The sequence below is a fragment of the Hyperolius riggenbachi genome, chromosome 7 (assembly GCF_040937935.1).
Source record: "Hyperolius riggenbachi isolate aHypRig1 chromosome 7, aHypRig1.pri, whole genome shotgun sequence".
NCBI lineage: Eukaryota > Metazoa > Chordata > Amphibia > Anura > Hyperoliidae > Hyperolius > Hyperolius riggenbachi.
In genome coordinates, this window is record NC_090652.1 from 2,468,999 (window position 1) to 2,493,600 (window position 24,602).

General features: G+C 48.2%; 1 protein-coding gene across 3 annotated transcripts in view; it reads left to right on the forward strand.

Annotated features, from left to right (window-relative positions):
* The window catches only part of ROGDI (rogdi atypical leucine zipper), a 60,978-nt gene that overhangs the window by 17,677 nt on the left and 18,699 nt on the right, over positions 1–24,602 (forward strand). For all 3 annotated transcript variants that reach the window (XM_068246411.1, XM_068246412.1, XM_068246410.1), the window contains exons 2-5: positions 11,900–11,971; positions 13,052–13,134; positions 13,231–13,285; positions 21,994–22,074. In XM_068246411.1, the coding sequence (XP_068102512.1) occupies positions 11,900–11,971; positions 13,052–13,134; positions 13,231–13,285; positions 21,994–22,074 (291 nt within the window). The remainder of the gene's footprint in view (positions 1–11,899; positions 11,972–13,051; positions 13,135–13,230; positions 13,286–21,993; positions 22,075–24,602) is intronic.

Genomic DNA, 24,602 nt, shown 5'->3' on the forward strand with positions numbered 1-24,602 from the left:
CCTCGCCTGCGCAGAACTCTCCAAACCATGTGAGTGGCGCGGCCGCACACTCGCACAGGAGATACCGACCTCACCTGCGCAGAACTCTCCAAACCATGTGAGTGGCGCGGCCGCACACTCGCACAGGAGATACCGACCTCACCTGCGCAGAACTCTCCAAACCATGTGAGTGGCGCGGCCGCACACTCGCACAGGAGATACCGACCTCGCCTGCGCAGAACTCTCCAAACCATGTAAGTGGCGTGGCCACGCACTCGCACAGGAGATACCGACCTCACCTGTGCAGAACTCTCCAAGCCATGTGAGTGGCGCGGCCGCACACTCGCACAGGAGATACCGACCTCGCCTGCGCAGAACTCTCCAAACCATGTAAGTGGCGTGGCCACGCACTCGCACAGGCACAGAAGATGACAACCTGGCAAAGTCGGCATCTGCACCGGAGGGCATCCCGGGACACAGGAGCTGCAGCAAGGGACATGTTGGCTGCCAGGGGCTGGAGGAAGCCCCAGGTAAGGAGATTATTTTTGCTCGGATGTGTCCTCTAATCATGCTTGTGTATGGAGCTTTACATTAGAGTGAACGCTTCAAAGGGCTGGGAGGACTCAATGACTTTCTTCTGGTCATAGTGTCCTTCTCTTATCCACAGGAAGCTTTCTGTTATTTGCATGCTGAGATAAGCCTGACACTGTAGCAAAGAAATCTTCCCACAATCCCGCTTGCACTGCACAGTTTCTGCAGGAAGGAAAATGGGGACATATAGGGACCTATTTTACGGGAAAAAGTGGTTAACGTATATATTTGGGGCAGTAACTGTTTTGACTTCTTAACATTAGCAAGAGCTTTTAGAATCACAAACCTCTTAGTAGTGTGAACGAGCCCTTCAACAATGCAGATTGCCTGGCTGTCCTGCTCAGCCTCTAATAGTTTTAGCCATAGCCCCCGAACAAGCATGCAGCAGATCAGGTGACTGGATTAGCTGCAGGCTGGTTTCGGGTGTGATTCAGATACTACTGCAGCCAGAGATCAGCAGGACTGCCAGGCAACTGGTATTGTGTAACAGGAAATATGGACGCCTCCATACCCCTCTCAGTTCAGGTGTGATTTTATCTGTGGCCCTTGGGTTTATGGCAGATCTCTGTTTGCTCTCCAGCATTGTATAAATCCTCTCCAGGGTGTGCAGTGATGATCTGTAGCACGTGAGAGCAATCTGTGCGGAACAATCGGTAATAGTAGATGAGGATAATGTGTGTTTATGGCTGTCAGTGTGGCCAGCTGGCTCTAGGTGAGTAAACAGTGTGAGGAGCGGGGATAATGGGATATTATAGGCCTGGCAGAGGCTTGCTGGGGATATGCTGGCACTGGTGCCTGCAGGGTTAATGTCTTTCATCAGATCTCTCCTGCTCCCGGTGATTATCTGGCAGGTGAGGAGGGTGCAGCCACAGAGTATGTCTGTCAGCAGATCTCTCCTGCTCCCGGTGATTATCTGGCAGGTGAGGGGGGTGCAGCCACAGAGTATGTCTCTGGGTTGTGGGATTGCTGCTTGTCTACAGTCCTGCACAAAACTCTTCAGAGTGACACAAATGGTGGTTTTCACAAAGTGCTTCAGTTTGTATGATGGTAATGTGGCTGTGACTGTACCCCAGGATCGCAGAGTCCTTCTCTGCCATGGAAATGAACTCGCCCCCCCCCCCACACACACCCACCCGTTTAAAAAAAAAAAAAAAATTCACTGCATTTCAGTCCTGCTACGAAAGGACCAGCTGAGATCCTTGGTCATCTTCCAGTTCTTCTCGGTAACGCTGGTGAGGGTTGGGGAGCACAAGGCTGGAGATCATTCATGCTGAATGAGTTAGAATATCAGACTGGATGATTTCTAAGGAGGGTGTTGCTTGAAATCATTGTTCTTCCTCTGTTAGCCATGGTCACCTGCAAGGAAAGGCGTCCAGCCATCCTTGTGCTTCAGAAGATATTGCTGCCACTAAGATTGTACCTAAATCAACCATTTGATAAATGGTGATTCACCCTCCTTAGAAATCATCCAGTCTGATATTCTAACTCATTCAGCATGAATGATCAAGGGTTTTAATGATTGTGAAGAAGGTTTCAGGGTGCCTGTGAAAGTCCAGCAAGCTCCAGGACCGTCCCCTATAGATGATTCAGCTGCAGTATCGGGATGCCACCAGCACAGAGCTGGCTCAGGATGGGCAGCAGGCCAGTGAGGAGATTTCTGTAGGATGGCCTTTTATCTGGAAGAGCAGCAAAGAAGCCACTTCCCTCCAAGAGAGACACCAGGGACGGCTGATATTCTGTAATAAGTACAGGGATTGGACTGCTGAGGAGTGGGGTAAAGACATAATCTCTGATGAAGGTGGGCAGCACGGTGGCGTAGTGGTTAGCGCTCTCGCCTTGCAGCGCTGGGTCCCTGGTTCGAATCCCACCCAGGGCACTATCTGCAAAGAGTTTGTATGTTCTCTCTGTGTCTGTGTGGGTTTCCTCCAGGCACTCCGGTTTCCTCCCACACTCCAAAAACATACGGATAAGTTAATTGGCTCCCCCTAAAAAATTGGCCCTAGACTACAGTACTTACACTACATAATATAGACATATGGCAATGGTAGGGATTAGATTGTGAGCTCCTTTGAGGGACAGTTAGTGACAAGATCTATCTATCTATATCTCTATATATCTCTCTCTCTCTATCTATATCTATATCTATACTGTACAGCGCTGCGTAATGTCGGCGCTATATAAATAGTAATAATAATAATAATGCCTTCTTATGAATGTTTGGGGCATCTTGCTAAATTATTGTCCGGAGAAGAAAAGGTGAGTGCTGCCATCAGTCATGTCTCATGCCAACCGTAAGGGATCCTGCGACCATTCATGTGTGGGCTGCTTCTCATCCCAGGGAGCGGGCTCACTCACAATTCATGTGTGGGGCTGCTTCTCATCCAAGGGAGTGGGCTCACTCACAATTCATGTGTGGGGCTGCTTCTCATACAAGGGAGTGGCCTCACTCACAATTCATGTGTGGGGCTGCTTCCTATCCCAGGGGGCGGGCTCACTCACAATTCATGTGTGGGGCTGCTTCTCATCCCAGGGAGCGGGCTCACTCGCAATTCATGTGTGGGGCTGCTTCTCATCCCAGGGAGCGGGCTCACTCACAATTCATGTGTGGGGCTGCTTCTCATCCAAGGGAGCGGGCTCATTCACAATTCATGTGTGGGGCTGCTTCTCCAAGGTATAGGGCTCACTCACAATTCATGTGTGGGGTCGCTTCTCATCTATGAAGCGGACTTGCTCACTATTTACCCTAAAGCTGAGTACTCACCCTGCAATGAAGTAAGATGGATCTAGCGATGTCTCCCTGACGAGCGCTCCTCAGTCCCATGTTCCTGATGGTGAGTATGCACGACGGCACACGATGGGCGGGGACAAGACTTGAAGCAATCGCGGTACTTTTGTGCGGGAGTCGTCGGATCTTAAAGATCCGATGTGATGGTCATCGGCACTTGTTGAAAATCGACATTCGCATGATCGTGCACCTGTACCCTCGTAGTGAGATCAAGGGAACGATCGCTCATCGCTCAAATCACCGGTCGCTGGGTAAATCGTTTGAAAAATTGTGATGTGGGTACAGGATTTAAGAATGCAGGCCTGACTAAAGCCTGGGACCAAAACCTCCTCTGATAGCACCAACGTCTTTCAACCAAAATGTTGGCCATGACTGTCCCGAGACTGCGACCTGCCCCACCCCACAATCGTCTATTTATAATCGCTCCTGATTGCTGGATTGGGGTAGATCAGCCTTTCATGGGAATGCACTGCATGCTGGGAAATGCTCTTTCTGTAACCAGATACGGGGATCATTCTCTACGCACCACATGCGAGTCCTCTTCCCAGAATCCTCTGCTGCAGCATCCCCAGTGACTGCATGTGATTATCCGTGTAATATAACTCTTCAGGGATTATATGCTTGACCTTTATGCTGGAATAGCTGCTTGTTTCCAGACACAATATAGTGACTTGGCGTAGATCTGTGAGGAGCAGGTCCTGCTCTGCTGATCTCTGCACAATAAGGGCACTCTGCGAGCCCTTATTGTGTCTGGCTGGCCCTTATTGTGTGTGTGTGTGTGTCTGGCGGGTGTGGGCCCTTATTGCGTGTGTCTGGCGGGTAGGAGCTTTACCTTGGCAGCAAGGAATGGTTGTGCCCTGCAGCGTTGCATTATGGGTGCTGACACTAGCAGTCCCCCCCCCCCCCTTTATTGCAGCGCTGTGCTCTGTGAGTCTGCTGAGCAGTTTCTGTGGTCAGCGGAGGGGAGGAAGTGGTTCTGGAAGCGTTTGTCACTTTTACCCGAGCGGTTTCCATTTATAGAAGACTGTGGTGGAAAGTCGCTGATATCGCCGCAGAGACCTTTGTAGGAGAGACAGATAGTAGACACAGCAATGTGGAGCTCAAAGCACCAAATCCAGTACATAGCTATGTAAGTAAAATGTATAACTTCAAACAAAGCGGACAACCGCGGCTGAGCAGATGAAAACGCACCTAGATCCCAAATTATCACCAATGCCTTTATTAGGGACTTATCTCTTAAAGAGGAACTGTTGCGAAAATCTTACATTTTAAAAATGTAAAACCCATACAAATAAGTACATTTCTTCTAGAGTGAAATGAGCCATAAATGACTTTTCTCCTATGTTGCTGTCACTTACAGTAGGTAGTAGAAATCTGACAGAACCGACAGGTTTTGGGTTAGTCCATCTCTCCATGGGGGATTCTCAGCATGGCCTTTATTCTTTATAAAGACATTCCCTGAAAATAATTAATACAAAGCTGCTGGCCAGCCTCCCTGCTCGCTGCACACTATTTTGGCAGTTGGACGGAGCAACTGCCATTCACTAAGTGCTTTTAAAAATAAAGGAAACCCTAAGAACCCACCTATGAGAAGATGGGCTAGTCCAAAATCTGTCAGATTTCTACTACTTACTGTAAGTGACAGCAACATAGGAGAAAATTAAATGATGGCTCCGGAAGAAACTTACTACTTATTTGTATATGTTATCATGTATTTTACATTTTATGATTTTCGTGACAGAGGTCCTTTAAATAAAATCAATTTAAACAAGCAGTTCACAAACATGAAGGGTATAAGAATAGAGTTACACAGTATGTGTAATTATATCAACCTGACACCGGTCTAATGACACGAGTAAAGGTGGCCATACACTGATAGATTTGCCGCAGATTCGACCATCAGATTTCTGTCAGATTTCTGTCAGGTCGAATCTGTCAGGAAGGTATCTGATGTGGGCCACACACTAGGAACAGATAGTTCAGAGTGAAATCTATTAAAATAGATTGAAATGCATTATTGCACCATTAGCTCCAATGCAAGTCTATGGGCCATCCATCTGCCATCCAGCGGCCGATTGACCTAGATTTTCCATCAGGACCGATCAAGCAAATCGATCGAAATTAGCTGGAAATCGATCAATTGGATGGTTTATCACGCTTCCTGCTGCATTTACTTCTAGCCGATTCGATCAGAGTGGGCGAACCGGCCGTCAATCGATGGTTGAAATTGACCAGTGTATGGGCCCCTTTACAAATACTTAAAGAAACCATTAACAAAAAAACAGCCCCGGGGGCTTCTCACCTCGGGAGGGGGAAGCCCCCAGATCTTATCGAGGTTCCCCCCCCCCCCCCCCCCCCCATCCTCCTAAGCCTCAGGAATCCAGCGCTGGGACTCCTGAGATCAGCTGACATGCCTGTCTGCTGTGGTGCGGAATCGCCTGCAGTATTTACCTCCCGCGATCCCAGCTTTCCCATGGGCTGCGGTGGAAATAGCTGAGCCTGATCGGGTCTGCTGTCCTGCACAGGCCACTCGCACATGCAGAGTACAGCGGTCTCTATTGGGCTCTGATATTCCCACCGCAGCCCATCGGAAAGCCGCTGCTTGGGCTGCACGAGATCGCGGTAGGTAAATATTTACCTCGCCAGTGTTCGGGGGCTGCCAGCGCTGGATCCCGGAGGGTGGAGAGGACGGGGGAATCCTCATTAGGATCCCGAGGTAAGTATACCCCAGGGGAAGTTTTCTTTATTACAGGTTCTCCAAGCATCCCAGAAGCCCCGGCGTGTGCGTACGCAGCAGCACGGCCGTCACATGGTCATGAGTGAGTATGCAGAGACATAACTGCATAAATGACAGACGCCAACCTTCTTACGTCCGTCCCCCGCTCACCGCGCCATTCAACAACCGCGCCGGTGCTCATGCCTTCCACAGCCTAATGAGAGCTGATACTGGTGTGAAGGCAAAAGGTAGTAACCCCAAATATTGATTAGATTCAGTTTACATTTATTCGCTCACTTTGCATTTTGTAAATTGATGGTAAACAATCCTCGTTATTTATATTTGTGAAAGCATTCTTTGTTTCCTGTATATTTTCACACCTACTTGAACCTTCAGCACTGGACTGTATATCTCGGGGGGGTTGCAAACATTTTGGGTGGAGGGCCGGGTCAACATACTTCAGACTGCTGGGGGGCTGGCGGATACATAAGATGATGTAGAAGTCTTTGCGGGCCAGACAGTGAACCATGCCCAGGTGACAACCTGCAGTCCAATTGGACAGCAGCGTCACCTGAATGCTGACAAAACTGAGGTCCTGTTTGTCCAAAGCCAGTGCTCGCCATCAAAACAGCTCTATCCTAAAGCAACACCAATCAGGATTGGGAATTCAGACATAAACAGCTCCAACCTTGTGCGCAGCCTTGGCGTACTAATCGATGGGGAATTGAGTTTCAGAAACCAAATTTCATCTGTAGTTAAATCTTCCTTCTTTCATCTGAAGAACATTGCAAAGATTAAACATCTGATTCCCCCAGAGGATCTTCCAACCCTAGTCCACGCCTTCATCACATCACGGCTGGACTACTGCAATGCCCTTTATGCTGGCCTCCCCAAAAAGGACCTGCGTCGCCTGCAATTAGTGCAGAATGCTGCTGCCAGATTGCTAACAAACCAGCCTCGCCACTGTCACATTACACCGATCCTTCGCTCACTGCACTGGCTACCAGTAGAATGGAGAATACTCTTCAAGATTGGACTGCTGACATTCAAATCCCTGCACAGTCTGGGCCCTGGATACATGAAGGACTTGCTGAAGCTGCACCACACCTCTCACAACCTCAGATCAGCAAGTTCTGTAAACTTGGTCACTCCCAGAGTGCACCTCAAAAAATCTGGAGACAGAGCCTTCTGTCATGCTGCCCCTACTCTTTGGAACTCCCTACCACACCCGGTAAAGACAGCACCATCCCTGGAGCTATTCAAATCCAGACTGAAAAGCCACCTGTTTAGCCTGGCATTTCCAGATTTATAAAATTCTTCCTCTGCATCACGATGGTCGGAGCCATGCTTATGCGCTTTGAGTCCTACGGGAGAAAAGCGCTTTACAAATGTTATTTGTTGTTGTTGTTGTGGAATTTGATTGGAAACCAGCGAAATTACTGCTTTCTGGCTTCCATGTGGATGGGTGGGGCCAGCACTGCTATTCTGTATGTGGACCACCAATATTTAAAGATGTAGCTGACTGCATCTATAAGTAATATATTTTGTGTGTGGGGGGCCGGTTAAAAAGCCTCAGGGGGCCGCATTCGGCCCGAGGGCCTTAGTTTGAGGACCACTGGTATATCTGGCTGAAGCTGGTTCCTCCTGTTTGCTCATGAGGCTCTGGTGGGGTTATGGACCCGTCTTCTGCTTATCCTCGCCCAGCTCCAGTGTGCTGCTGGTACATGAATGAATGTCACGTGTTTTCTGGAGTTCAGGGTTAATTCTTCCTAATTCTTCCTAATTGCATTGCGTCTGACCTCGCAGTGTCACAATGTGGACTTTGTCCGCTGTCTGAGGAGCCCGGTCCTTGCAGTGTGACTGTCATTAGGTGTCCCTGATGGCTTCCTTGTGACTGCAGAGGACGGGAAAGGGGGTTGTTATCAGATAATTACTCCAGCGCCAGTATGTTAGGTTACCGTGCGCGGACAGTATGTGTGTCTTTTACTGTTTGTGACACTCTTCTCTCTGATTAGACGTCTGGCTGGGTGGGAGCGGCTGCTCTGGGCGCTCCTGGCTGGGTGGGAGCGGCTGCTCTGGGCGCACCTGGCTGGGTGGGAGCGGATGCTCTTGGCGCACCTGGCTGGGTGAGAGCGGATGCTCTTGGCGCACCTGGCTGGGTGGGAGCGGCTGCTCTTGGCGCTCCTGGCTGGGTGGGAGCGGCTGCTCTGGGCGCTCCGGGCTGGGTGGGAGCGGCTGCTCTGGGGCGCTCGTGGCTGGGTGGGAGCGGCTGCTCTGGGCGCACCTGGCTGGGTGGGAGCGGATGCTCTTGGCGCACCTGGCTGGGTGGGAGCGGCTGCTCTTGGCGCTCGTGGCTGGGTGGGAGTGGCTGCTCTTGGTGCTCGTGGCTGGGTGGGAGTGGCTGCTCTGGGGCGCTCCTGGCTGGGTGGGAGCGGCTGCTCTGGGGCGCTCGTGGCTGGGTGGGATCGGCTGCTCTGGGCGCTCCGGGCTGGGTGGGAGTGGCTGCTCTGTGGGCGCTCCGGGCTGGGTGGGAGTGGCTGCTCTGTGGGCGCTCCTGGCTGGGTGGGGTTGGCTGCTCTGGGCGCTCCTGGCTGGGTGGGGTTGGCTGCTCTGGGCGCTCCTGGCTGGTTGGGAGTGGCTGCTCTGGGCGCTCCTGGCTGGGTGGGAGCGGCTGCTCTGGGCACACCTGGCTGGGTGGGAGCGGCTGCTCTGGGCGCACCTGGCTGGGTGGGAGCGGCTGCTCTTGGCGCTCCTGGCTGGGTGGGAGCGGCTGCTCTTGGCGCTCCTGGCTGGGTGGGAGCGGCTGCTCTGGGCGCTCCGGGCTGGGTGGGAGCGGCTGCTCTGGGGCGTTCGTGGCTGGGTGGGAGCGGCTGCTCTGGGCGCACCTGGCTGGGTGGGAGCGGATGCTCTTGGCGCACCTGGCTGGGTGGGAGCGGCTGCTCTGTGGGTGCTCCGGGCTGGGTGGGAGCGGCTGCTCTGTGGGCGCTCCTGGCTGGGTGGGGTTGGCTGCTCTGGGCGCTCCTGGCTGGGTGGGGTTGGCTGCTCTGGGCGCTCCTGGCTGGTTGGGAGTGGCTGCTCTGGGCGCTCCTGGCTGGGTGGGAGCGGCTGCTCTGGGCGCACCTGGCTGGGTGGGAGCGGCTGCTCTGGGCGCACCTGGCTGGGTGGGAGCGGATGCTCTTGGCGCACCTGGCTGGGTGGGAGCGGCTGCTCTTGGCGCTCCTGGCTGGGTGGGAGCGGCTGCTCTGGGGCGTTCGTGGCTGGGTGGGAGCGGCTGCTCTGGGCGCACCTGGCTGGGTGGGAGCGGATGCTCTTGGCGCACCTGGCTGGGTGGGAGCGGCTGCTCTTGGTGCTCGTGGCTGGGTGGGATCGGCTGCTCTGGGCGCTCCGGGCTGGGTGGGAGTGGCTGCTCTGGGGCGCTCCTGGCTGGGTGGGAGCGGCTGCTCTGGGGCGCTCGTGGCTGGGTGGGAGCGGCTGCTCTGGGCGCTCCTGGCTGGGAGGGAGCGGCTGCTCTGGGCGCTCCTGGCTGGCTGGGAGTGGCGGCACTGGGCGCTCCTGGCTGGCTGGGAGTGGCGGCTCTGGGCGCTCCTGGCTGGGTGGGAGTGGCGGCTCTGGGTGGGAGTGGCTGCTCTGGACATCGCACTCCTGGTTGTTTATCTCCGTATATCTGATCCAGAGAAGGCAGGAAAGGCTCTGAGCCAGGCTTTCTCAGCCAGGGTTCCTTGAGTACTCTGCAGGGTTCCCTGGCATTTTTCCCCATCGTGGGGGAAGTATTATAGAGCGCATTATAATCGGGGATACCAGGGCTGTAGAGTCGGTACAAAAATCCACCGACTCAGACTCCTCAGGTTAGGATTCCACCGACTCCTCTAATTTTGCATATTACAATTTTGTTGATTGGAAGTATGCAGCATGAAATGCATCTATTAACTGCCAACGCTTAGGAATTCTAAAGTACAACTGAAGTAAGAGCGATATGGAGGCTGCCATATTTATTCCCTTTTAAAAATACCAGTTACCTGGCTATTCAGCTGATCTTCTGCCTCTAATACTTTTAGTCATAGACTAAAACTAGTCCTTGGTAAGAGTACTTGTAGAAGACAGGAACAAAGAACATCTATCAGGCCCTAGGCAATGTAACACTGGGTACATGTAAGAGTGATGTGCAGGTACTCTGCAGGGGAATGAGGAGATTCTTCCTCTATTACACATTCTTCATGCACAATCTGAACATGGATCAGGCCCTAGGCAATGTAACTGTGGGCACATGTAAGAGTGATGTGCAGGTACTCTGCAGGGGAACGAGGGGATTCTTCCTCTATTACACATTCTTCATGTACAATCTGAACCAGGTTTATGGGTGACAGACAACACCTCTGTGTTCAATGTGCACAACATTCTCAGTGGATTCCCTGCAGCTCTGTGGGGAATGCATATGTAGAGTATAGTACTACTGTGTAACAAAGTAAACCTGAGACAGATGAAATTAAAGTTTTTATACATACCTGGGGCTTCCTCCAGCCCCCTTCAGGCTAATCAGTCCCTCGCTGTCCTCCTCTGCCACCTGGATCTTCTGCTATGAGTCCAGGTGCTTGAGCCAGTCTGGCGTAGTGCGCATGCACACACTCCGCCGCCGGGAGCGTACTACACCTGCGCAGCACTATTGTGCAAGTGCAGAACGTTCCTGGCTGTGGAAGCGGCACGTGGCTGGACTGCTCTGACTGGCTGAATTACCGGGACTCATAGCAGAAGATTCATGTAGCGGAGGAGGACAGCGAGGGACCGAATGGCTTGAAGAGGGCTGGAGGAAGCCCCAGGTATGTACAACACTTTTCTCTGTTCATCCTTCTCAGATACCCTTTAATTTGTAGTCACCAAACCAAATTTTAACATATCAAATTATTTGATTTCATCAGCAAAGGGAGTGCATACATTTGCATAAATCAGCATCAATGCAGAATTATTTCCATCTCGTTGACCATCTCTATTAGTGACACGGCTACACATCAGGCTTTATTCTTACAGCATAGATGTTATTTAGTATATATAAGAGATTCCTGTGTACACATCACATATACAGTCACAATCAGATCTGTATATCTGACCTTATAAATACGGGGACTGCTTTATTGAAGCAGCACAAGTAACTCATTTTGATTGGTTTATTTCATTTTTGTGGACTAAGCACAGCTATTACTGTATATATACATTATTTATGATGACTATTATCTGAGAACATTTTACCATATTTTCTATTTTAATTAATTTCATTAATCGGTGCATTTTCTCCAGACTCCAGGTACTCCAAAATTGCCCCGACTCCACAGCCCTGGGGGATACTGTAACAAGAAGCACTATATTGGGGGGGGCTCAGGAGACAGTATAATGAGAGGCAGTGTAATAGGGGGTAGTGAAATAAACAGCCACACATACTTTTAAAGACTATGCCTCCTGAAAAATAAATGCCGGGGTTCCTCGAGATCAAAAAGTTATTTGCAGGGTTCCTCCAGAGTAGAAAGGTTGAGAAAGTCTCTGAGCTGTACAGAACCAGCAGAGTGAGATTCCTGTGTTTACTGACAACAGATCAGTTGTGTGTTGGGGTCACATTGCTGGATCTGTGCTGCTGAAACTGACTCCACCTGGAGAGCGATGACTGGACGCCCGCAGGATCCGGCATCTCACCGCCATACTCTATTATTAAAGGGCTTCAGTAGGAGAAATCTGCCCATACACCTCAGGATGTATGGACAGATCGAGAGAGAGAGAGATCTGCTGGCTGCTCATACACTGCGCTAATCTAACGTGTGCTAATCTGTGTCTTCCAATCACAGGAGGAAGAGTTCAAATGGCTGCTAAAGGAAGAGGTACACTCTGTCCTCAAACAGCTGCAGGACATACTGAAGGTAAGACTCCGCCTCCTACTCACTGACTCCACCTCCTACTCACTGACTCCACCTCCTACTCACTGACTCCACCTGACATGACTATGTACTCTGTAATGTACTGCAGAAGATGTCAGTGCTATATAAATACATAATAATAATAATAATATGGTAGGACATTACACTATGACTATGGTAGGATTAGAGTGTGAGCTCCTCTGAGGACAGTCAGTGACATGACTATGTACTCTGTAATGTGCTGCAGAAGATGTCAGTGCTATATAAATACATAATAATAATAGGGTAGGACATTAGACTATTACTATGGCAGGATTAGAGTGTGAGCTCCTCTGAGGACAGTCAGTGACATGACTATCTTCTCTGTAATGTGCTGCAGATGTCAGTGCTATATAAATACATAATAATAATATGGGAGGACATTAGACTATGACTATGGTAAGGTTAGTGTGAGCTCCTCTGAGGACAGTCAGTGACATGACTATGTACTCTGTACAGTGCTGCAGGAGATGTCAGTGCTATATAAATACATAATAATAATAATAATATGGTAGGACATATGACTATGGTAGGATTAGAGTGTGAGCTCCTCTGAGGACAGTCAGTGACATGACTATATACTTTGTAATGTGCTGCAGAAGATGTCAGTGCTATATAAATACATAATAATAATAATAATAATATGGTAGGACATTAGACTATGACTATGGTAGGATTAGAGTGTGAGCTCTGAGGACAGCCAGTGACATGACTATATACTTTGTAATGTGCTGCAGAAGATGTCAGTGCTATATAAATACATAATAATAATATGGTAGGACATTAGACTATGACTATGGTAGGATTAGAGTGTGAGCTCATGGAACAAGTCTTCCATCTGGCAGAATTGAGAGAGTCCATTAATATGAGTGAATTGGCTGGATATGGATGGAAGATATTAGGGGTCAGTTGGTGGTTGTGCGGTCAGATGAGGGGTAGAGTGATGGAGGATAGCTATGCCCGGCATGTGACCCCCGCTGTTGCTGCCGCTATACAGATCTGTGGTTGGCAGTAAATCCTGTAAACGTTTCCTCTTTCCTGTAGGAGGCGTCGCGCAGATTCACGCTTCCTGGAGGGACACCAGATGGCGCCACTAAGCAAGAGAACTTTGTGCTGGGCAGTTCCAGGTGAGTTATCAGGCATGCTGGGTCCTGGGTGTGTGCGTGACTCCTCCTCCCTGTTATCAGGGTGATCCTCTGACTCTGCTCCTTCCTTCTCTGCAGCACTGACCAGGTGAAAGGAGTCCTGACCCTACAAGGGGACACCCTGTGCCAGGCCGTGAGTATCCTGCCCCTGTGGGCACCAGACAGGGGTACGGGGGCATCTGTGAGCAGATCAGGAACTGAATGTAACTATACAAATCATGGGAATCGCCAAGCAAGACATCCCACTGTGTCCAGACAGCCCTTCCCCCCCCCCCCCCCCCCCACACAGCAGTGCCACGCATTCCTTCCCTCCCCTAGTATTGGCTCCTCCCCATCCCACTGACCACACCCCTTCTCCCCAAACAGCCCTGCCCCCCACAGCAGTGCCACGCCTTCCTTCCCTCCCCTAGTATTGGCCCCTAGCCATCCCACTGACCACACCCCTTCTCCCCAAACAGCCCTGCCCCCCACAGCAGTGCCACGCCTTCCTTTCCTCCCTTAGTATTGGCTCCTCCCCATCCCACTGACCACACCCCTTCTCCCCAAACAGCCCTGCCCCCCACAGCAGTGCCACGCCTTCCTTCCCTCCCCTAGTATTGGCTCCTCCCCATCCCACTGACCACACCCCTTCTCCCCAAACAGCCCTGCCCCCACAGCAGTGCCATGCCTTCCTTCCCTCCCCTAGTATTGGCTCCTCCCCATCCCACTGTGACCTCCTCCTCCCAGTGCTTATGCCTGTGATGAGAAGCAGGCAGCATACTCTCATAGCAGGAGTTATTTGTGGCTCAGGTGGCAATGGTCATACATGGCAGATAAAGCGGTTGTGATTTCATACAGATCCCCTCCGTACCGCTTATATTTGGGGATATAAGAACACGAGGATACATATTCAGTTAGTTGCTAGGCTTGCTGTCAGGAGATGCCGGGGATACAGAGGTTATAATACCGCCATCTGTCTCCCCCAGAATTAGCTGTGATTTCATACAGATCCCCTCCGTACCGCTTATATTCTGGGATATAATAACATGAGGATACAGTCAGTTAGTTGCTAGGCTTGCTGTCAGGAGATGCCGGGGATACAGAGGTTATAATACCGCCATCTCTCTCCTCCAGAATTAGCTGTGATTTCATACGGATCCCCTCCGTACCGCTTATATTCTGGGATATAATAACATGAGGATACGCAGTCAGTTAGTTGCTAGGCTTGCTGCCAGGAGATGCCGGGGATACAGAGGTTATAATACCACCATCTCTCTCCTCCAGAATTAGCTGTGATTTCATACAGATCCCCTCCGTACCGCTTATATTCGGGGATATAATAACATGAGGATACAGTCAGTTAGTTGCTAGGCTTGCTGTCAGGAGATGCCGGGGATACAGAGGTTATAATACCGCCATCTGTCTCCTCCAGAATTAGCTGTGATTCCATACAGATCCCCTCCGTACCGCTTATATTCCGTGATATAATAACACGAGGATACAGTCAGTTAGTTGCTAGGCTTGCTGTCAGGAGATGCCGGGGATACAGAGGTTATAATACCGCCATCTCTCTCCTCCAGAATTAGCTGTGATTTCATACAGATCCCCTCCGTACCTCTTATATTCCGGGATATAATAACATGAGGATACAGTCAGTTAGTTGCTAGGCTTGCTGTCAGGAGATGCCGGGGATACAGAGGTTATAATACCGCCATCTCTCTCCTCCAGAATTAGCTGTGATTTCATACAGATCCCCTCCGTACCGCTTATATTCCGGGATATAATAACATGAGGATACGCAGTCAGTCAGTTGCTAGGCTTGCTGTCAGGAGATGCCGGGGATACAGAGGTTATAATACCGCCATCTGTCTCCTCCAGAATTAGTTGTGATTTCATACAGATCCCCTCCGTACCGCTTATATTCTGGGATATAATAACATGAGGATACGCAGTCAGTTAGTTGCTAGGCTTGCTGTCATCAGATGCCGGGGATACAGAGGTTATAATACCGCCATCTCTCTCCTCCAGAATTAGCTGTGATTTCATACAGATCCCCTCCGTACCGCTTATATTCCGGGATATAATAACATGAGGATATAGTCAGTTGCTAGGCTTGCTGTCGGGAGATGCCGGGGATACAGAGGGTATAATACCGCCATCTGTCTCCCCCAGAATTAGCTGTGATTTCATACAGATCCCCTCCGTACCGCTTATATTCTGGTATATAATAACATGAGGATACAGTCAGTTAGTTGCTAGGCTTGCTGTCAGGAGATGCCGGGAATACAGAGGTTATAATACCGCCATCTCTCTCCTCCAGAATTAGCTGTGATTTCATACAGATCCCCTCCGTACCCCTTATATTCTGGGATATAATAACATGAGGATACAGTCAGTTAGTTGCTAGGCTTGCTGTCAGGAGATGCCAGGGATACAGAGGATATAATACCGCCATCTGTCTCCCCCAGAATTAGCTGTGATTTCATACAGATCCCCTCCGTACCGCTTATATTCTGGGATATAATAACATGAGGATACAGGCAGTTAGTTGCTAGGCTTGCTGTCAGGAGATGCCGGGGATACAGAGGTTATAATACCGCCATCTCTCTCCTCCAGAATTAGCTGTGATTTCATACAGATCCCCTCCGTACCGCTTATATTCTGGGATATAATAACACGAGGATACAGTCAGTTAGTTGCTAGGCTTGCTGCCAGGAGATGCCGGGGATACAGAGGTTATAATACAGCCATCTCTCTCCTCCAGAATTAGCTGTGATTCCATACAGATCCCCTCCGTACCGCTTATATTCTGGGATATAATAACATGAGGATACAGTCAGTTAGTTGCTAGGCTTGCTGTCAGGAGATGCCGGGAATACAGAGGTTATAATACCGCCATCTCTCTCCTCCAGAATTAGCTGTGATTTCATACAGATCCCCTCCGTACCGCTTATATTCTGGGATATAATAACATGAGGATACAGTCAGTTAGTTGCTAGGCTTGCTGTCAGGAGATGCCGGGAATACAGAGGTTATAATACCGCCATCTCTCTCCTCCAGAATTAGCTGTGATTTCATACAGATCCCCTCCGTACCGCTTATATTCTGGGATATAATAACATGAGGATATGCAGTCAGTTAGTTGCTAGGCTTGCTGTCAGGAGATGCCGGCGATACAGAGGTTATAATACCGCCATCTGTCTCCTCCAGAATTAGCTGTGATTTCATACAGATCCCCTCCGTACCGCTTATATTCTGGGATATAATAACATGAGGATACGCAGTCAGTTAGTTGCTAGGCTTGCTGCCAGGAGATGCCGGGGATACAGAGGTTATAATACAGCCATCTGTCTCCTCCAGAATTAGCTGTGATTTCATACAGATCCCCTCCGTACCGCTTATATTCTGGGATATAATAACATGAGGATACGCAGTCAGTTAGTTGCTAGGCTTGCTGTCAGGAGATGCCAGGGATACAGAGGTTATAATACCGCCATCTGTCTCCTCCAGAATTAGCTGTGATTTCATACAGATCCCCTCCGTACCGCTTATATTCCGGGATATAATAACATGAGGATACGCAGTCAGTTAGTTGCTAGGCTTGCTGCCAGGAGATGCCGGGGATACAGAGGTTATAATACCGCCATCTCTCTCCTCCAGAATTAGTTGTGATTTCATACAGATCCCCTCCGTACCGCTTATATTCGGGGATATAATAACACGAGGATACGCAGTCAGTTAGTTGCTAGGCTTGCTGCCAGGAGATGCCGGGGATACAGAGGTTATAATACCGCCATCTGTCTCCTCCAGAATTAGCTGTGATTCCATACAGATCCCCTCCGTACCGCTTATATACTGGGATATAATAACACGAGGATACAGTCAGTTAGTTGCTAGGCTTGCTGTCAGGAGATGCCGGGGATACAGAGGTTATAATACCGCCATCTGTCTCCTCCAGAATTAGTTGTGATTTCATACAGATCCCCTCCGTACCGCTTATATTCGGGGATATAATAACATGAGGATACAGTCAGTTAGTTGCTAGGCTTGCTGTCAGGAGATGCCGGGGATACAGAGGTTATAATACCGCCATCTGTCTCCTCCAGAATTAGCTGTGAATCCATACAGATCCCCTCCGTACCGCTTATATTCGGTGATATAATAACATGAGGATACAGTCAGTTAGTTGCTAAGCAGGCTGTCAGGAGATGCCGGGGATACAGAGGTTATAATACCGCCATCTCTCTCCCCCAGAATTAGCTGTGATTCCATACAGATCCCCTCCGTACCGCTTATATTCGGTGATATAATAACATGAGGATACAGTCAGTTAGTTGCTAGGCTTGCTGTCAGGAGATGCCGGGGATACAGAGGTTATAATACCGCCATCTGTCTCCCCCAGAATTAGCTGTGATTTCATACAGATCCCCTCCGTACCGCTTATATTCCGGGATATAATAACATGAGGATACACAGTCAGTTAGTTGCTAGGCTTGCTGTCAGGAGATGCCGGGGATACAGAGGTTATAATACCGCTATCTGTCTCCTCCAGAATTAGCTGTGATTTCATACAGATCCCCTCCGTACCGCTTATATTCTGGGATATAATAACATGAGGATACAGTCAGTTAGTTGCTAGGCTTGCTGTCAGGAGATGCCGGGGATACAGAGGTTATAATACCGCCATCTCTCTCCCCCAGAATTAGCTGTGATTCCATACAGATCCCCTCCGTACCGCTTATATTCGGTGATATAATAACATGAGGATACACAGTCAGTTAGTTGCTAGGCTTGCTGTCAGGAGATGCCGGGGATACAGAGGTTATAATACCGCCATCTGTCTCCCCCAGAATTAGCTGTGATTTCATACAGATCCCCTCCGTACCGCTTATATTCCGGGATATAATAACATGAGGATACGCAGTCAGTTAGTTGCTAGGCTTGCTGTCAGGAGATGCCGGGGATACAGAGGTTATAATACCGCTATCTGTCTCCTCCAGAATTAGCTGTGATTTCATACAGATCCCCTCCGTACCGCTTATATTCTGGGATATAATAACATGAGGATACAGTCAGTTAGTTGCTAGGCTTGCTGTCAGGAGATGCCGGGAATACAGAGGGTATAATACCGCCATCTGTCTCCTCCAGAATTAGCTGTGATTCCATACAGATCCCCTCCGTACCGCTTATATTCTGGGATATAATAACATGAGGATACAGTCAGTTAGTTGCTAGGCTTGCTGCCAGGAGATGCCGGGGATACAGAGGTTATAATACCGCCATCTCTCTCCCCCAGAATTAGCTGTGATTTTGTAGTATTACTTCATCTAACGTCTTTCTTTTCCGTTGTTAGACGACTCCTCATTGATTACTTATGAATCTAGATTACTGCTGCTTATAAATACATGAGACATTATTTGGGGAGCAAATATTACCTCACTTACTGTCCTTACAACATGGGAAAACTTTAATGTGGCAGGAATATGGGGGTTCCTATATTATTAAATGCAGATTGCCTGGCAGCCCTGCTGATCCTCTACTTCTAGAACATTTAACCACAGCCCCTGAACAAGCATGCAGCAGATCAGGTGACTGAAGTGTGACCGCATTAGCTGCATGCTTGTTTCAGGTGTGTGATTCAGACACTACTGCAGCCAAAGAGATCAGCAGTACAGCCAGGCAACTGGTATTATGTAACAGGAAATACAGGATCTTCTCAAAAAATTAGCATATTGTGATAAAGTTCATTATTTTCTGTAATGTACTGATAAACATTAGACTTTCATATATTTTAGATTCAAATACACACAACTGAAGTAGTTCAAGCCTTTTATTGTTTTAATATTGATGATTTTGACATACAGCTCATGAAAACCCAAATTTCCTATCTCAAAAAATTAGCATATTTCATCCGACCAATAAAAGAAAAGTGTTTTTAAAACAAAAAAAAGTCAACCTTCACATAATTATGTTCAGTTATGCACTCAATACTTGGTCGGGAATCCTTTTGCAGAAATGACTGCTTCAATGTGGCGTGGCATGGAGGCAATCAGCCTGTGGCACTGCTCAGGTGTTATGGAGGCCCAGGATGCTTCAATGCGGCGTGGCATGGAGGCAATCAGCCTGAGGCACTGCTCAGGTGTTATGGAGGCCCAGGATGCTTCAATGCGGCGTAGCATGGAGGCAATCAGCCTGTGGCACTGCTCAGGTGTTATGGAGGCCCAGGATGCTTCAATGCGGCGTGGCATGGAGGCAATCAGCCTGTAGCACTGCTCAGGTGTTATGGAGGCCCAGGATGCTTCAATGCGGCGTGGCATGGAGGCAATCAGCCTGTGGCCCTGCTCAGGTGTTATGGAGGCCCAGGATGCTTCAATGCGGCGTGGCATGGAGGCAATCAGCCTGTGGCACTGCTCAGGTGTTATGGAGGCCCAGGATGCTTCAATGCGGCGTGGCATGGAGGCAATCAGCCTGTGGCACTGCTCAGGTGTTATGGAGGCCCAGGATGCTTCAATGCGGCGTGGCATGGAGGCAATCAGCCTGTGGCACTGCTCAGGTGTTATGGAGGCCCAGGATGCTTCAATGCGGCGTGGCATGGAGGCAATCAGCCTGTGGCACTGCTCAGGTGTTATGGAGGCCCAGGATGCTTCGATAGCGGCCTTAAAGAGAACCCGAGGTGGGTTTGAAGAATATTATCTGCATACAGAGGTTGGATCTGCCTATACAGCCCAGCCTCTGTTGCTATCCCAAACCCCTCTAAGGTCCCCCTGCACTCTGCAATCCCTCATAAATCACAGCCACGCTGCTGACAAACAGCTTGTCAGAGCTGGCTGTGTTTATCTCTATAGTGTCAGTCTGCTGCTCTCTCCCCGCCTCCTGCAGAACTCCAGTCCCCGCCTGCATCCCTTCCCTCCCTGCTGATTGGAGGGAGGGGACGGGGGCAGGGACCGGAGCTATGCAGGAGGCGGGGGAGCAGCTGAGACTGACACTACAGATGTAAACAGAGCCTCACAGCACAGCTGTGATTTATGAGGGATTGCAGAGTGCAGGGGGACATTAGTGGGGTTTGGGATAGCAACAGAGGCTGGGCTGTATAGGCAGATCCAGCCTCTGTATGCAGATAACATTCTTTAAACACACCTCGGGTTCTCTTTAAGCTCATCCAGAGTGTTGGGTCTTGCGTCTCTCAACTTTCTCTTCACAATATCCCACAGATTCTCTATGGGGTTCAGGTCAGGAGAGTTTGCAGGCCAATTGAGCACAGTAATACCATGGTCAGTAAACCATTTACCAGTGGTTTTGGCACTGTGAGCAGGTGCCAGGTCGTGCTGAAAAATGAAATCTTCATCTCCATAAAGCTTTTCAGCAGATGGAAGCATGAAGCGCTCCAGAATCTCCTGATAGCTAGCTGCATTGACCCTGCCCTTGACAGAACACAGTGGACCAACACCAGCAGCTGACATGGCACCCCAGACCATCACTGACTGTGGGTACTTGACACTGGAATTCAGGCCTTTTGGCATTTCCCTCTCCCCAGTCTTCCTCCAGACTCTGGCACCTTGATTTCCGAATGACATGTAAAAGTTGCTTTCATTCGAAAAAAGTACTTTGGACCACTGAGCAACAGTCCAGTGCTGCTTCTCTGTAGCCCAGGTCAGGCACTTCTGCCGCTGTTTCTGGTTCAAAAGTGGGTTCATGCTTCCATCTGCTGAAAAGCTTTATGGAGATGAAGATTTCATTTTTCAGCACGACCTGGCAACTGCTCACAGTGCCAAAACCACTGGTAAATGGTTTACTGACCATGGTATTACTCTGCTCAATTGGCCTGTTAACGCTCCTGACCTGAACCCCATAGAGAATCTGTGGGATATTGTGAAGAGAAAGTTGAGAGACACAAGACCCAACACTCTGGACGAGCTTAAGGCCGCTATCGAAGCATCCTGGGCCTCCATAACACCTGAGCAGTGCCACAGGCTGATTGCCTCCATGCCACGCCGCATTGAAGCATCCTGGGCCTCCATAACACCTGAGCAGTGCCGCAGGCTGATTGCCTCCATGCCACGCCGCATTGTAGCAGTCATTTCTGCAAAACGATTCCCGACCAAGTATTGAGTACATAACTGAACATAATTATTTGAAGGTTGACTTTTTTCTTTTTAAAAACACTTTTCTTTAATTGGTCGGATGAAATATGCTAATTTTTTGAAATAGGAATTTTGGCTTTTCATGAGCTGTATGCCAAAATCATCAATATTAAAACAATAAAAGGCTTGAACTACTTCAGTTGTGTGTATTTGAATCTAAAATATATGAAAGTCTAATGTTTATCAGTACATTACAGAAAATAATGAACTTTATCACAATATGCTAATTTTTTGAGAAGATCCTGTACATATAGCAGCCTCCATATCACTCTCACTGCAGGGGTGCTTTTGCCAAGTATGATCAAGTACCTTTTATTACAAGGTTCTATTAATGATTGTAGATGCACAAGTCACTGATTTCAGCCATTTTATCTTCATTTTGATCAGCAATAAAGGTTGTCGCTACTGAGTGACCATAACCATGAAGCAGAATGGTAGGAGAGTTCGGGCAATACCGCTGTGCGGTTCACTGGAGAAAGCATTAAGCTTACTTCATGGACTGAGTGGTTTCAGCTGTTAGCGCTGTGATTCCAGCTAGATTTATGTTCACATTGGAATCGGATTGGATGAGGCCTGGAACGGTTTTCTGTGGGCCGATGACACCAATCCACATCTGACGTGTAGTTTGCAGCTTGTTTTTTTTTTACGAACAGGCAAGTGCAATTTATCTGCAGACATTGTTAGATCTTTAATGTAGGATTTTTTTTTTTCTGTTTTGCAGGAAGTGAATATAAAAGTCTTGCGGGCGAATCAGCTGCTGCACTTCGCGTTCCGGGAAGACAAGCAATGGAAGATGCAGCAGGTCATTTATTATTATTATTAATGAGACCTGATTGGCTGACGTCACGCTGATCTTGTAGCTTTATCAGTGAACTCCTCAAACGCAACTTCAGCAGAAAACCTTGCAGAGCTAAATATGCATCTACACCTTCTACACAGCAGAGAGGCCGGTGCAAACGGGCACTAACTGACCTCGCGTGGGCTGCATGTGACCCATTGTCTGGAGGTGCGACACGGGCATTGTGTCCGGTCAGTGTAACTGGGTGACATCTGGCTAGCAACTATCCGGATTCACCGGAATTTAAATTTGAGCCCATCCCTGTTGTTATGCATTTATATAGCACTGACATCTTCTGCAGCACATTACAGAGTACATAGTGATGTCACTGACTGTCCTCAGAGGAACTCACACTCTAATCCTACCATAGTCATAGTCTAATGTCCTACCATATCATTATTATGTATTTATAGAGCACTGGCATCTTCTGCAGCACATTACAGAGTACATAGTCATGTCACTGACTGTCCTCAGAGGAGCTCACACTCTAATCCTACCATAGTCATAGTCTAATGTCCTCCCATATTATTATTATGTATTTACATAGCACTGACATCTCCTGCAGCACATTACAGAGTACATAGTCATGTCACTGACTGTCCTCAGAGGAGCTCACACTCTAATCCTACCATAGTCATAGTCTAATGTCCTACCATATTATTATTATGTATTTATAGAGCACTGGCATCTTCTGCAGCACATTACAGAGTACATAGTCATGTCACTGACTGTCCTCAGAGGAGCTCACAATCTAATCCTACCATAGTCATAGTCTAATGTCCTACCATATTATTATTATGTATTTATATAGCACTGACATCTTCTGCAGCACTGTATAGAGTACATAGTCATGTCACTGACTGTCCTCAGAGGAGCTCACACTCTAATCCTACCATAAACCATGTTGCAATCTACTCTTTTTGTAAAGTAGCTGTTGCAGAAGTAAAGTTCTGAAAAAACTACTTGTATAAAACCAAAAAAAAACCCCTGCATGGCTTCTTATAGTGTTATCATCAAAATCGCCAGAGAAGTGACGGGCTTACCAGATACGCCATAGGCCTTATAGGCATCTATACATATACATACTTATAGGCATTCTCTCCTATCCCGATCCCAGACACTTCCCAGTCAAGGGGTAAGATTGTGTAAAATATATAAAGACCTGTAAGTGCAGACTATGAACCTTTTTATTGAGACCCAATAACACTACACAAAAAAATGGGGAGACTCTCATTGGGTCCAAAGCAAAGTCTGATGAAATCCCGCTGCTGCAATTGCCAGTGTCCACCCTCCCGACTGGTTTCGCTAAATTCCACCTCCCGACTGGTTTCGCTAAATTCCACCTCCCGACTGTTGTGGTTAAATTATCTTTACCAGCAGCACTAACTTACCACAGTAAATGGTTTTCCCATGACAGCCTTCTGGTGCTGGCTTCATCTTGCAGCAATACCACTTTAAAACACACAAAATTGCTCACTTCCAGCTACCTTTTGCTACCTTTTTTAGTGATCAATTTTGTGTGTTGCAGTTAGCATTCAGTTTAGAGGCAGTGGGGGGTGAATTCCCTGGGAGCGAGAGGTCCAGGGCCAACCTGCACTTCCCTCTGAGTATCACATGGTGGTTTGGGAGACTGGGGCCCCCGGCTGTCGTGCGAACCAATTTTTGTGATTAGCAATACCACTTTGCTGGAAGTTGTACCTGTGCAAATTAATGTATCCCTCTGGACAGCATGTTCAAGCCTAGAAAAGAATGCATACAAATTCTAAATTTCTTAATCACAACTTATTTAAAAGGGACCTTGCTAACACGCGTTCATTTATAAACTGCGCATGTTACAGTGGGCGTGAGATATGCACGATAGCAGAACATCTGTAAGTTTTACATGTATGTGGATAAAACTGGCCTCTGCATTACAAAAATGAGTAATATAACGAAATAGCGATAGATTATTAATAATAATAATAATGCAATGCTGCCCTCTAGTGGGTAGACTGCAAAAATACAGGGACCATAACATTACATGGTCATTAGAATTCTACATTTCAGTCGTGTGTGTGTATGTATGTATGTGTATATGTATGTGTATATGTATGTATGTGTATATGTATGTATGTGTATATATATATGTGTATATGTATGTATATATGTGTGTATATATGTGTGTGTGTATATAGATAGAGATAGAGATAGAGATATATAGAGATATAGATAGAGATATATAGAGATAGAGATAGAGATATATATATAGAGATATAGATAGAGATATATAGAGATAGAGATAGAGATATATATAGAGATAGATATAGAGAGAGAGAGAGAGAGATAGAGATATATATATATATATAGAGAGAGAGAGAGATAGAGATATATATATATATATATATATATAGAGAGAGAGAGAGAGATAGAGAGAGAGAGATAGATAGATATAGAGAGAGATAGATATATAGACATAGAGAGAGAGAGAGAGAGAGAGAGATATATATATATAT